General features: G+C 40.2%; 1 protein-coding gene across 2 annotated transcripts in view; it reads left to right on the top strand.

Annotated features, from left to right (window-relative positions):
* Positions 1–13,661, top strand: part of TOM1L1 (target of myb1 like 1 membrane trafficking protein) — a 52,580-nt gene that overhangs the window by 5,219 nt on the left and 33,700 nt on the right. For both annotated transcript variants that reach the window (XM_059997164.1, XM_059997166.1), the window contains exons 4-7: positions 4,308–4,457; positions 6,202–6,327; positions 7,224–7,325; positions 8,288–8,404. In XM_059997164.1, coding sequence (XP_059853147.1) covers positions 4,308–4,457; positions 6,202–6,327; positions 7,224–7,325; positions 8,288–8,404 — 495 coding nt within the window. The remainder of the gene's footprint in view (positions 1–4,307; positions 4,458–6,201; positions 6,328–7,223; positions 7,326–8,287; positions 8,405–13,661) is intronic.

Genomic DNA, 13,661 nt, shown 5'->3' with positions numbered 1-13,661 from the left:
CAAACCCTGCCTGCTGCCTGAGAGTGAGCTGTGTGGCTTTCTAGTTTCTTCTGTGTGCCTTTGCTGACCTCAGCCCAGCCGCAAGCCACATGTGGTTATGGCACTACTCTGCCAGCATCACACTGCTCTTAGGGGACTTGGACGTGTTTATCTAGAGGGCTGTGGAACAGAGGTGAGCGCAGCCCCCCCCTTTTCTAGCTTCAGGGGGAAAATCATTTATCACATCTTGCTTACTTGGAGAGTAACTGTGAGAAAATGAATTGAAGTCTTAATGATACTATCACTGAAGAAACCCTTCAAGTTGGGGTCTGAATATAGTTTTGGAGGGATTTTCTTCTCTCATCTTTTTTGACCTCTCCCCTGTCCTTTACCATAGCAGCCCCCTCAGGGAGGTCACAGAATGCAGGCAACTGGAGAGAGAGGAGTAAGGCACTTCAGTAGAAATGTCAGAACAATGGGTTGGTGGTGGAAATAAACCTTTGCCTGGTACCTGGTTGATGCTCTCAACAACCCTTTGAAGAAGTTGTATTATTGACTCCACTTCAGAAATGAAGAAACTGAGACTTAGTGAGGTTAAGTGATTTTTTTTTTTTTTTCCCCTCCAAGATTTAAGTAGCATAGGCAAGATTTCAGTCCGGTTCTCAGATTCTAAATTCCATGTCCTTGCCCCATAAACCTTGCTTCTCAGAACAAATCAAGCCCCTTGAAAGAAAAGGCTGCTGTGTTTCATTTGTGTTTTCAACTCCTTTCTACATGGTAGAAGACCTAGTGCATCAGTGTACCAGGTGTTGAGTGGTTAAAATGATTGAGTGTCCTTCAGCCCCCATCCCACTCTCCTAGCATCCAGGAAGGACTCAAGGAATGTACTGTAGAATTGGGGTAGAAAGATACGTAGCTGTGCCCTAAAATGAAGTGGATCTAGGATATCTCAGGGCTGCTGAAGGTTAGGAGAATTGACTGAGTAACCTAAGGGCAGAAGATGAATTTATGCCACTTTTGAATTTCAGCATGCGGTATTTCACCTTCTCACAGTTGTTTATTCTGTATAATGCGTTTGTCTCTTTCTCTGTTGTAGCCAGCCTACGTGACATTTCCATGGTTGCTTCTTATCCTCAGCTCCATATCCTCCTCCATCACAGTTCCTTCCTTCTGGGGATGAACCAGGACTCTTCCCTGGGGAATCTGACTTATCCCAGAGTGTTGTCTCTTTCAGCCCTCCATCTCTGAGTTCCCACTCTTTCTGTCCTTCCAGTCGTCTGATCTCTTAGGCCTTACTCCCAGCTAGCTGCCTGTTCCCTGTTCCACCTCAGGTAACTGTACATCCTCCACCTCCTAATTTCCACACCAGTACGTGAGAACAAGTGAATCTAAAACCTGTGCCAAAGTAAAGGTGAGAGTCACAGGTTGGGGGTCATTGTTAGGGGCAGAGTTCACTAAGGTACCTACTTCTTGGATTTTCTTTGAATTGGTCTTTGACTCTTGCTAGCTTCATGCATATTTCCCCAAGTTGTATAGTCAGTGGCCCAATCACCTCACCTCATGCTACTCACTGCATTGTAGTGGTGTCTTTAAGGCTTCAGAACAGACTTTAATATTAACTTAAGCCAGACTTAATCATGAGAGAGATTAGTCACAGAAAGAATCATCCAGGGGCTTCCCTGGTGGCGCAGGGGTTGAGAATCTGCCTGCTAATGCAGGGGACACGGGTTCGAGCCCCTGTCTGGGAGGATCCCACATGCTGCGGAGCAACTAGGCCTGTGAATATTTAGCATTCATTTTACTGTTAGGGAAAATGAGATTTGGAGGCAAAGTATCTTGCCTAAGACTGCATATCTGGTTACATGAAGTATTTTTATAAATTCCCATTGAACTAGAGGCACTTTTCCTCTCAGCAGTTCATCAGATAAAAACTCATCATAACAGTATATCAAGCAAAAACTCATTTGTTATTCAACTTTTCAGCTTGTCTTTTTCTAAACAACTTGCATTAAAATACAATAGATTCATCTTAATATGTTTTGGCTTCTGATTTTACTTTCCTTTGCCTTAAAGGTTCTCCCTGTATATTTCACAAAGCTGCATGTGCTCAGCTTCTGTATTTTATGGTTGCATTTTTAGCCACATTGCCCTTAAAACTGCAGCTTTCATACCTTCTTATTTCTGTATTGCCATTAAAGTGACACAAATACAGAGCATGGTGTAAAGTCAGTTTTCAGGGCTTCTTTTCTGCAAAGATGATTATACCTATCCTGGTCACGTTATGGTTTTTGTGACCTCGGAGAAGGTGTTAGCATGGGAACTAGAGATTTAATTTTGTTTTTAGATCACTTTTAGAAATCCACTTTCTGCATGCAGTTCTTCAATACCAGCTCATTCTTTCTTAGCCTGACTTCTGCTTATGTTGCTTTATTGAAAATCTTTTTTTCAAGGTGACTGATGACCCCACTAACCAACAAACCTAGCTGAGTTTTTCAGTCCATATTCTTAACCATTTGACACTCCATCCTCCTAGAAACTCTGCCCTCTTTTGATTTTACCAACATTATGTTCTACTTATCTTATGCATCAGTTTCTGTTGATTGCCTTTCCTGAGCGTCCTTCTGGCCTCACAGGTGAACCCCTTTGTCCCTTCCTCTCTGCTCATCCAAGGCAGGCTTGATAACTCACTTTTGGCCTCACTCTCCCCTGAACTATAGCTGTGCATGTACAGCTCTCAGCAAAAAATCTCTACTTGAATGTCTCATTGTCCTTTTTGTCTTAGTCATCTTGAGCTGCTCTAACAAAATACCATAGATTAGGTGGCTTAAACAACAGACATCTATTTCTCACAGTCCTGGAGGCTGTGAAGTCCAAGATCAAGGTGCCGGCAGATCCAGTGTATGATGAGGGCCCACCCTCTGGCTTGTAGATGGCCATCTTCTTGCTGTATCCTCACATGGCCAAGAGAGAGATGATCTCTCTTATCCCTTTCTTATAAGAGCACTAATCTCATTCATGAGGACTCCACCCTCATGACCTAACTCCCTCCCAAAAGTCCCACCTCCAAATACCATCACATTAGGGATTAGGAGGTTCAACATGGGAATTTGGGAGGGACACAAACATTCAGTTCACAGCACTTATAAACTCAAAATATCTAAATTTCAACCCACCATTTTGACCTTTGACTAGTCATAGTATCCCATCCACTTCCAGATTTCCATCAATCTCATGCAGAGTAACAGTCACTTAACTTTCAGCCTTTCCTTTTCAACAAACCCTGGTTGCTGAAAGTTCTTGCTTCATAATTCTCATGTCTTTCCCTTCCTTGTACCCACATCATCCTAGTTTAGGCCTTTCTGCATCAGGCTGTACTAGTGGGTAACTGCTGGATCTCTCTATCATTCCAGGGTCTTTGCCCTCCAATTCCCTTTGTAGGGTGCTGCTTGAAAACCTTGTCAGAGTACTATGCATGCACTAACCTTTCTCTCAAGTTCAGGATAGAGGTGTGATGGTGACAAAACTAATAAGAACCCTTCAGTGGCTTCTTACTGCCTTCAAGATAATCTTCAAATTCTTTACATTGCCACACAAAATTTCTCTACTGTCTGGATGAAGCCCCTCCAGACTTAATCCACCCACCTCCCCAATGTCCCCAGTTTGCTGATGTAAAGAAGCCTCTACAAACTGGAGTACTTATTTTCCTCCTCACAGCTCATATGCTTTGTCACCTGTACTTATATTTTTTAATACCATTTACCTGTCTAGACTATTGCTCTATACTCATTTGTACTTTTCTTGACCATTTTTCAAAGCCCAGCGTAGAACCACCCTTTTCCAAAAGTCTTAAGACCACCTGGCCCTAAATTATCACATCTGCCTATAAAGGTCTGTAGCTGGGGTAACCATGTAATTTTTCATCTAGGCAAGGACATTTTTGAGAGTGAAAGGAGGTATCATCATTAATAAAACCAGGACAACAGGAGTTCACCAGGACTTTCCTGGCAAAACTAGGACACGTCACTTTGTATGGAGCCCACATGCTTTGTTTGCACCTCCCATTGGCCCTTGGCATTTACTACCTTGCATAGTTATTAGTTCTCGTATAATTGTGTCCTGGCTCCCCAACAGGACCATCCGCTAAGCAGTTACATTATGCCTTATATTTCCTCACATTTCCAGAACCTAACATTTTGCCATGTATTTTAGTATATACTAAATTATGTTTATTAATTGGAATGCTGGTGGAAATCATTACTTAGCAATTTTTACCTTATATTTAGGAGGTGGTTTTGCAAAGAGATAAAACGTTTAATTTTTCTCTTTAGCTTATTGACGTGTGTATGCAGAACTGTGGTCCGAGTTTCCAGTCTCTGATTGTGAAGAAGGAATTCGTTAAAGATAGTCTAGTTAAGCTGCTGAGTCCCAGATATACCTTGCCAATAGACATTCAGAATAGAATTTTGAATTTCATTAAGGTAAGTCTATTATATATCTTATGGGATGGTGAATGTCTAAGATTAGAGATTTAATTACCTAACTCCCAATTGGTTCAGTGATCCTTTACAAGCCTGGGCTTGAGCCCCAAAGAGTTTTCACTATTCGGTTTTCCATGTAATAATAATTTCTTGGCATTGGATAGTGGCCTTTTTCTGAAGAATGTGTAGTCTTTTCCATACGTGTCTCTCAGTTTCTATCTTATCTACATCATATAGGAGAGAGAGTGACGTGTACATTCATTTTGCAGGTGTGGAAACTATGTTCTGGGGTAGATAACTCACTGCTTTCAGAGTTATTTGGCAAAAGAGCTACTGATGCTGTTTTAGAATCTGTTAATTCTAGATTTAGTATAGCAAAAAACAAACAATAGTATCTATTCCAGAGTTTCATTAAATTGTTGAGGCATGGCAGTTTGGTGATTAAAAATATATTATTCTAATGGCCATCATCAAAAAATATACAAACAGGACTTCCCTGGTGGCACAGTGGTTGAGAGTCCGCCTGCCGATGCAGGGGACGCGGGTTCGTGCCCCGGTCTGGGAAGATCCCACAGGCCGCGGGCCATGGCCGCTGAGCCTGCACTTCCGGAGCCTGTGTTCTGCAACAGGAGAGGCCACAACAGTGAGAGGCCCGCGTACCGCAAAAAAAAAAAAATATATATATATATATATATATATATATATATATATATATGTATATATATATACACACACACATACACACACACACACACACACACACAATGGAGAGGGTGTGGAGAAAAGGGAACCCTCTTGCACTGTTGATGGGAATGTAAATTCATACAGCCGCTATGGAGAACAGTATGGAGGTTCCTTAAAAAACTAAAAATAGAACTGCCATATGACCCAGCAATCCCACTACTGGGCGTATACCCTGAGAAAACCATAATTCAAAAAGAGTCATGTACCACAATGTTCATTGCAGCTCCACTTACAATAGCCAGGACATGGAAGCAACCTAAGTGTCCATCGACAGATGACTGGATAAAGAAGATGTGGTACATATATACAATGGAATATTACTCAAGCCATAAAAAGAAACAAAATTGAGTTATTTGTAGTGAGGTGGATGAACCTAGAATCTGTCATACAGAGTGAAGTATGTCAAAAAGAGAAAAACAAATACTGTATGCTAACACATATATATGGAATCTAAATTTTTAAAAAAGTGGTCATGAGGAACCTAAGGGCAGGACAGGAATAAGGACGCAGACATAGAGAATGGACTTGAGGACATGGGGAGGGGGAAGGGTAAGCTGGGACAAAGTGAGAGAGTGGCATGGTCTAATATATACTACCAAATGTAAAATAGGTAGCTAGCGGGAAGCAGCTGCATAGCACAGGGAGATCAGCTCAGTGGTTTGTGACCACCTAGAGGGATGGGATAGGGAGGGTGGGAGGGAGGGAGACACAAGAGGGAGGAGATATGGGAACATATGTATATGTATAACTGATTCACTTTGTTACAAAGCAGAAACTAACATACCATTGTAAAGCAATTATACTCCAATAAAGATGTTTTATATATATATAGATATAGATATAGATTATTCTAGTCTCTAAAAATGTACATTCAAAAGTAGCTTTCTTTTTCTGAGTAAGGTACATAATTGTCAATCTCTCATTTTCTGTCACCAGTTTAGGAGTTGTGTTTTGTTTTGCTGCTTATTTATCTCTGGAACTTTCCATCTCTTGAATTCAGACATGGTCGCAGGGTTTTCCAGGAGCTGTGGATGTAAGTGAAGTGAAAGAAGTGTACCTGGACCTCCTTAAGAAAGGTGTTCAGTTTCCTCCATCAGATGCAGTGGCTGAAACAGCCAGACAAGAGGTAGGAGGCCGTTCTTTGACCTATGTAGAGTAAGACAGTGTAGTGCATGGGTCTTTTCTCTTTGAAAGGGACCACCCTAGCTCCACCTAGCTTCACCTAAAAGATTAATCTGTTAGAAGGATACTGTGATACCTCATAAGATACAAGCCGCAAGAAGGGTGGTGTTAGCTGGATCTTTGAACAGAGAACCAAGCATTCAAATGCCTTGTTACTTGTCTACCTTCCTTTGATCATCAGTTTCGTTCTTCTCTCTCATTGCAGACTAGCTTTTTCCACATGGTAAACAACATAGCTCCCAAATTTTCATATTATAGCCTTAGCTTTTTCACATTCCACGTCCCAAATTTCAGAGAAGGGCCTCATTGAACCAACCTAGGTCAGTTTTCCATTTCTTCACAAATTAACTAAGGTCATATAAGAACGGGGTTGCTCCATATAGAAATTATTTAGGTAGAGCAGAAGAGGGGCAGTTTTCAAAAGAAAAGATTGGTGCTAGACAGGCAGGGGTCTCTATTATAGGTATTCATATAATAGATTTGTTTATTAATACTGTGCCCATAGAAGAGTTTCGCAATGTTCACATGTATTCATTCTCAAGTTTGCAAGCAACTTTCAAGGTTTTGAACTTAGAACACTTGTAGTGACTGATAATAATTCATCTCCTAACTTACTATGATTTCCATAACGTAAAAACAGTAATTCTTTCCTTCTGCATATTGGTGAGTCCTGCCTTGGTAGAAAAAGCAATTCAGGTGTATACCAAAAGTCTGATCTTTGTGAAGGCTTTGTCCTGAGGGCTCACTCTCCCTAGTGACTGAGTCATCTGAATGGAAAAACTGGATTTGGACTGGCTGAGTTAATTTAAATAATAATATTTCTATATTTCATGTTGATAGACTGCTCAGATCTCACCAAATCCACCACCATCTGTTCCTACTGCACCAGCTCTTTCTTCTGTGGTTTCCAAGAGCGCCACTATTATATTGGTCCCAGAACAGGTAACAACAGCAATGACTGTATTTATTGATGACTTTTTCTAAGTTCTAAGTACTTTATATATAGTTTGTTTATTTTTAACAATATTATCATAAGGTAGAGGTACATTTTAACCTCATTTTACAGAGGAGGGGACTGAAGCTTAGTGACACTGTATAAGTTATGATGGTTCAACTCTAAGTGGAATTAATCCCATGGATTCTGCCTGATTATAAAAGCCTGAGCTTTTAACAGTTGTCCTCGTCGAGTGGCTTTTGTGGCTTTGTGGAGGCTTGGCTGTGGGACGGATCTTGTGTAAGGTGATTCCTGTTGCTCCTGATAGGACTGTCTGTATGCCACACCAGAGAGCTCAGTAAGTGGTCATCTTATTACTATTATTAACTGTGCCAACTGAATTACATTTACTTGTTCGTCTATATCTGTTTATCTAATGTTTAGACAAGCAATTATGAAATGAAGCTCATTTCTGTCCTGCTATAAGGGAACTATCATTTAAGACTTTATATTATTATTATTCGGTATTATATAACAATCCATGTGATTAATTCCTCTTAGAATTTAATCCAGGAAGAAAAAAAAGTGTTTCTCTCTTGATTCTTCCCTCTCTAATACCGTGGGACTATAAAACATTCACTTTTTTCTCTCCCATTGGTTTCTAAGAAACCCAGACTAACATTTGCCATTTTCTTCAGGTTGCTGATAGGGTTACCTTCTCCCTTCTCCATATTGGGTCCAATCTGACTTTTTCCCTTCATTAACTTTCCTAGAGCATAGTTTTAAATTTATTACAAGAGCTCTCAAGACCTTTTAGAAGGTGACAGATTGTACATTTGTAAAATAATTATATGTACATTTGTATAAATTTGAAAATATTAAATTTTACAAAAATGTTTTCTCTGCAAGCAAGAAACAAGGTAGCCATTCTTTGTGTCACACTTACTGGTGATTGTGTTGCTCTCGACAGATTGGAAAACTGCGCAGTGAATTGGATATGGTGAAAATGAATGTGAGAGTGATGTCTGCCATATTGATAGAGAATATTCCTGGGTCTGAAAACCATGAAGACACAGAGCTTCTGCAGGTGTAGTATGATTTCAGGGACAAGCAGTCCCTGAAAGTTATTCTCTAAACTTAGAGCCTTGGAGATAGAAGGCACCGTAATATTGACTTGTCCATGCTCCAGCATGTTTACTTGATTTTTAAACTTAACAAGAAGCTGCAAGGATGACTTTATCAGAAATGCCGTGGTAACTTAGACGTGGTACTTACCCTCTTGCAATAAATAATTTAACATCATTTAATCATTCATAGCCTAGCCATATACAGCCTCTGCTAATCTCTAATTGTTTTCAGTGTGTAAAAGTTACCTATCTATTCAGCAAACATAATGAGTAACTATAATGTGTTAAAGGATATAGAAATGAGGAGGCTGTCCTAGTCCTTAAGGAACTTAGGTCTAGTGGGCAAGAGTGTTTTGTAAACGACAAGTTTAATAAAATATTGATGCTATAATAGAAATGTATTTATCATACTGTGGGTTCAGGGGTGGGGGCAAGGAGAAAGGTGAGGGTTTTTGGAAAGGTTTAGGTGGAGGCAGTGCCGACACTGTGGAGGAGCAAGTGGACAGTGCATTTGGATGTGTATGGGCATGTGAAGGACACGGGCAGCTCATTATGACTGGAGTGGGGGCCCTCCGATACCCTCTTCTGTGTCTCTACATCCAGTGCACTTTTTCCCTCTAATGGTTTCTTCTAATTTTCAATTTTAAGGTTTTTTTTTGTTTTTTTTTTTTTGCGGTACGTGGGCCTCTCACTGTTGTGGCCCCTCCCGTTGTGGAGCACAGGCTCCGGATGCACAGGCTCCGGACGCGCAGGTTCAGCGGCCATGGCTCACGGGCCCAGCTGCTCCGCGGCATGTGGGATCTTCCTGGACCGGAGCGTGAACCCGTGTCCCCTGCATTGGCAGGTGGACTCTCAGCCACTGCGCCACCAGGGAAGCCCATCAATTTTAAGTTTTAACACACACTTTAACATGTTATTTTAGAAGCAGTTAGAGGAAAAAAATCAGTTTCTAAATCTTTTTCTTGCCCCCAAAGTTAAGAAACTTATATTTTTACTTTTCTCTGATTCCACTCCCCACTTCTCATGTTGTTGTTATCTTTCCTTTAAGTCCTTCGATTGTTAGTAAATAACATTTTTCTTGATTATTGCTTGTTTGGGAAACAATCAATGGTGTAAAAATGTCCTTTTTCAACATTACCACCTGTATTTAGCTGCTATCTCCTTAACTTGTTACTAGTGGTAAACTTTGAGTGTTTACGTGTCCAAAGATGTCTTTTGGCTGCCATGTTAAGGGCTCACAGTTTGGCCTAGGTACAGAATTATTTTCCTTAAGTCCTTCAAAGATACTGCTCCATTGTTCTTGCACCCAGTGGTGCTATTGAGAAGTATCATATTATGTATTCTTGCACCTTTGTTTTATAATCTGTTTTTCTGATTGTATTTGTGATTTCTCTTTAATGCCTCTGAAATTTCACTATACTGTGTCTAGGGATATGTGTGCATGTATGTGCATATGTGTATTTACCTTACTTAACCCGCTTAGTATCAATACTTGATAGGCCTTTTGCCCTGTCAGCTTAAGTGTATTTTGCTTCTGGGAAATTCTCAGCTCTTATTTCAGATATTTCTTTTCTAGTATTCTTTCTGTCTTTGTATGGAACATGATTTAGATGATGAAACTTTCAGTTATATTTTTCTTATCTCAACTCTTATAAACGTTTTGTTTCTTCTTCCTTTTACGCTGTAGTTCTAGCAAAACTTCTCAATTTTATGTATTATTTCTCTTAAATGTGAACATCAGATTGTCTATTCGGCCCTCCTAATGAATGTTTTATTTCAACAATTTTTTATTTTAAAAATTTATTTCAATTTTTATAATAGTTCTTTCATGGATACGCTTTTCCCTTTTGTCTTTCTAAGGATAGTAATTATTTTTAAAGGTGCTTTTCCATTTGCTCTGTGGATTCTCTTTCCTTGGGTACAAGTTCTTTTGTTCATCACCTCTTTCATTTCATTTCTCAAGTATCTGGATAGACTGGTGATAGTGAGCTTATTTTTGTGTGAGATCCCTGACAGCTCGTCTGCATTTCTGTGACCCACCTTGCCCATGCCAAGTGGAAAACACTGTTACTGCAGCTTGTTCTTAGTACTATTTCTGAGTATTTCTGTGTTTGCTGCTGTTTTCAGAGTGCGTAGCATTGGCACGGGATGATGCTGGGTGGGTTATATTGGTAGCTGGTCTTCTAAGTTATATGCTTCCTATTTTTCCTGGTTGCTACCAGCAACTGGAAACAGTACCCTATGTCTCTGTCCCAAGCATTGCTGCCACCTAGACACAGATGCTCCTGCCTCAGCTGTCTGGTCTCACATGGGGAGAGAGGCGTGAGCACAGGTTGTCTTGTCCAGTTGTTTCACTACTGTACCTCAGCTGTTTGTTAGCTGCCCCTCATACTGTCTTCTTCTGGCTTCCACGGTCTCTAGTCATGGAGCATCCTTCATTTCCTTCCATGTTCTGTGGCAGTACTCATTGTGGGCAGTCTTGAGTGTCCTGGATTGTGCTTTCCTCTAAACCAGGGGTCAGCATGCTGTGGCCAGTGGGTTATATGCAGGCTTCGGTTGTCTGTGAACTCAGAATGGGTTTTACATTTTTAAACGATTTTAAAAAAAAGAAAAAAACAGGTCATTTCTCAAGTTATATCTATGCAAGCCTACCTCCAGAGACCACAAGGGAGTCAGACACACCCCTCAAGGAACCCCTTGCCACCCCCCACCCACTATCAATGGATTTGAGTTTGTGGTATCCCTCAGGTGCACAGAGGGTTTTTAAACCACAGCTTGGGAGCATCAGGTTCCAGGAGAAGGGTGGCAAGATCTGGTCTGCCCAGGTTATTGCGGACTTGATATGCTATGCCTGAGTGGGCTTAACCCAGGTGGCAGAAGGAAGCCATTAAAGGGATATAAGCTGAAGGACTGCATAACCAGGTAAAACTTTAGAAAGAGTCCTCTGGTGAACACTGAGATGACAAATTCTGGGGGAAGCAAGACACAACTCTTGGAAACAATTTAAGACAGCATTTCCTACTGGTCTTACGTTGTATATTATGTGGGGAATATGACATCTGTGGTCAAATAAGTTCCAAAACCAATTGTTTACTGTATTTCTCCTCTTGGAGGGTCAAAAAGTTCATTAGTATAGTAAAGGCTCTAAGAGTCTTTTTTTATTGAAGTATAGTTGATTTACAATGTTGTGTTAGTTTCAGGTGTAGAGCAAAGTGATTCGGTTGTATCAATACATATATATGTATATATCTATATTCTTTTATTTGATTCTTTTCCATTATAGGTTATTACAAGATATTGAATATAGTTCCCTGTGCTATACAGTAAATACTTATTATCTATTTTATATATGGTAGATATATTTTATATATCATCCTAATTTATCCCTCCCCCAACCCCTTCCCCTTTGGTAACCATAAATTTGTTTTCTATGTCTGTGAGTCTGTTTCTGTTTTGTAAGTAAGTTCATTTGGACTGTTTTTTAGATTCCACATATGAGTGATATCATATAATATTTGTCTTTCTCTGTCTGACTTACTTCACTTAGTACGATCATCTCTAGGTTGCTGCAAATGGCATTGTTTCATTCTTTTTTTTGGCTAAGTAGTATTCCATTGTGTATATATGTATATACCACATCTTCTTTATCCATTCATTTGTTGATGGACACTTAGGTTGCTTCCATGTCATGGGTGTTATAAATAGTGCTGCTACGAACATTGGGGTGTGTATCTTTTTTTTTTTTTTTTTTTGCGGTACGTGGGCCTCTCACTGCTGCGGCCTCTCCCGTTGCGGAGCACAGGCTCCGGACGCGCAGGCTCAGCGGCCATGGCTCACGGGCCCAGCCGCTCCGCGGCATGTGGGATCCTCCCAGACCGGGGCACGAACCCGTGTCCCCTGCATCGGCAGGCGGGCTCTCAACCGCTGCGCCACCAGGGAAGCCGGGGTGTGTATCTTTTTGAATTAGAGCTTTCATCTTTTCTGGATATATGTCCAGGAGTGGGATTGCTGGGTCATATGGTTACTCTGTTTTTAGTTTTGGAAGGAACCTCCATACTGTTTTTCCGTAGTGGCTGTATCAGTTTACATTCCCACCAACAGTGTAGGAGGGTTCTATTTTCTCCATACCCTCTCCAGTATTTATTATTTGTAGATTTTTTGGTGGTGGCAATTCTGACCAGTGTGAGATGATACCTTATTGTAGCTTTGATTTGCATTTCTCTAATAATTAGCAATGTTGAGCATCTTTTCATGTGCCTGTTGGCCAAATGTATGTCTTTTGATTGGGTCATTTGTTTTTTTGTTATTGAGTTGTAGGAGCTGTTTTGTATATTTTGGAAATGAAGCCCTTGCCGGTCACATTGTTTGCAAAGATTTTCTCCCGGTCTGTAGGTTGTCTTTTTGTTTTGTTTATGGTTTACTTTTTTGTGCAAAAGCTTGTAAGTTCGATTAGGTCTCATTTGTTTATTTCTATTGCCTTGGGAGACTGACCTAAGAAAACATTGCTACAATTTACATCAGAGACTGTCTTGCTTGTGTTCTCTTCTAGGATTTTTATGGTGTCATGTCTTATGTTTAAGTCTTTAAGCCGTTTTGAGCTTATTTTTGTTTATGGTGTGAGGGAGTGTTCTAACTTCATTGATTTACATGTGACTGTCCAACTTTCCCAGCACCACTTGCTGAAGAGACTCTCTTTTCTCCATTGTATATTCTTGCCTCCTTTGTCAAAGATTACCTGACTGTAGGTGTGGTGTGACCTATTTAGGTGTGACCGTGGGTTTATTTCTGGGCTCTCTATTCAGTTCCATTTATCTATATGTCTGTTTTTGTGCCGATACCACACTGTTTCAGTTACTGTTGCTCTGTAGTATTGTCTGAAGTCTCCAATGGTTATGCCTCCAGCTTTGTTCTTTTTCCTCAGGATAGCTTTGGCAATTCTGTGTCTCTCGTGGTTCTGTATAAATTTTAGGGTTATTCTAATTTTGTGAAAAATGTTATGGGTAATTTGATAGGGATCACATTAAATCTGTGGATTGCTTTGAGTAGTATGGCCATTTTAACTATATTAATTCTTCCAATCCAAGAACATGTGATATCTTTCCATTTCCTTGAATCATCTTCAATTTCTTTTATCAGTGTTTTATAGTTCTCAGCATATAAGTCTTTCATCTCCTTGGTTAGGCTTATTCCTAGGTTTTGTTTTGTTTTTTTTTTGAT

Source organism: Delphinus delphis, chromosome 19 (assembly GCF_949987515.2).
Source record: "Delphinus delphis chromosome 19, mDelDel1.2, whole genome shotgun sequence".
NCBI lineage: Eukaryota > Metazoa > Chordata > Mammalia > Artiodactyla > Delphinidae > Delphinus > Delphinus delphis.
This window is presented reverse-complemented; position numbering and strand designations above follow the sequence as displayed.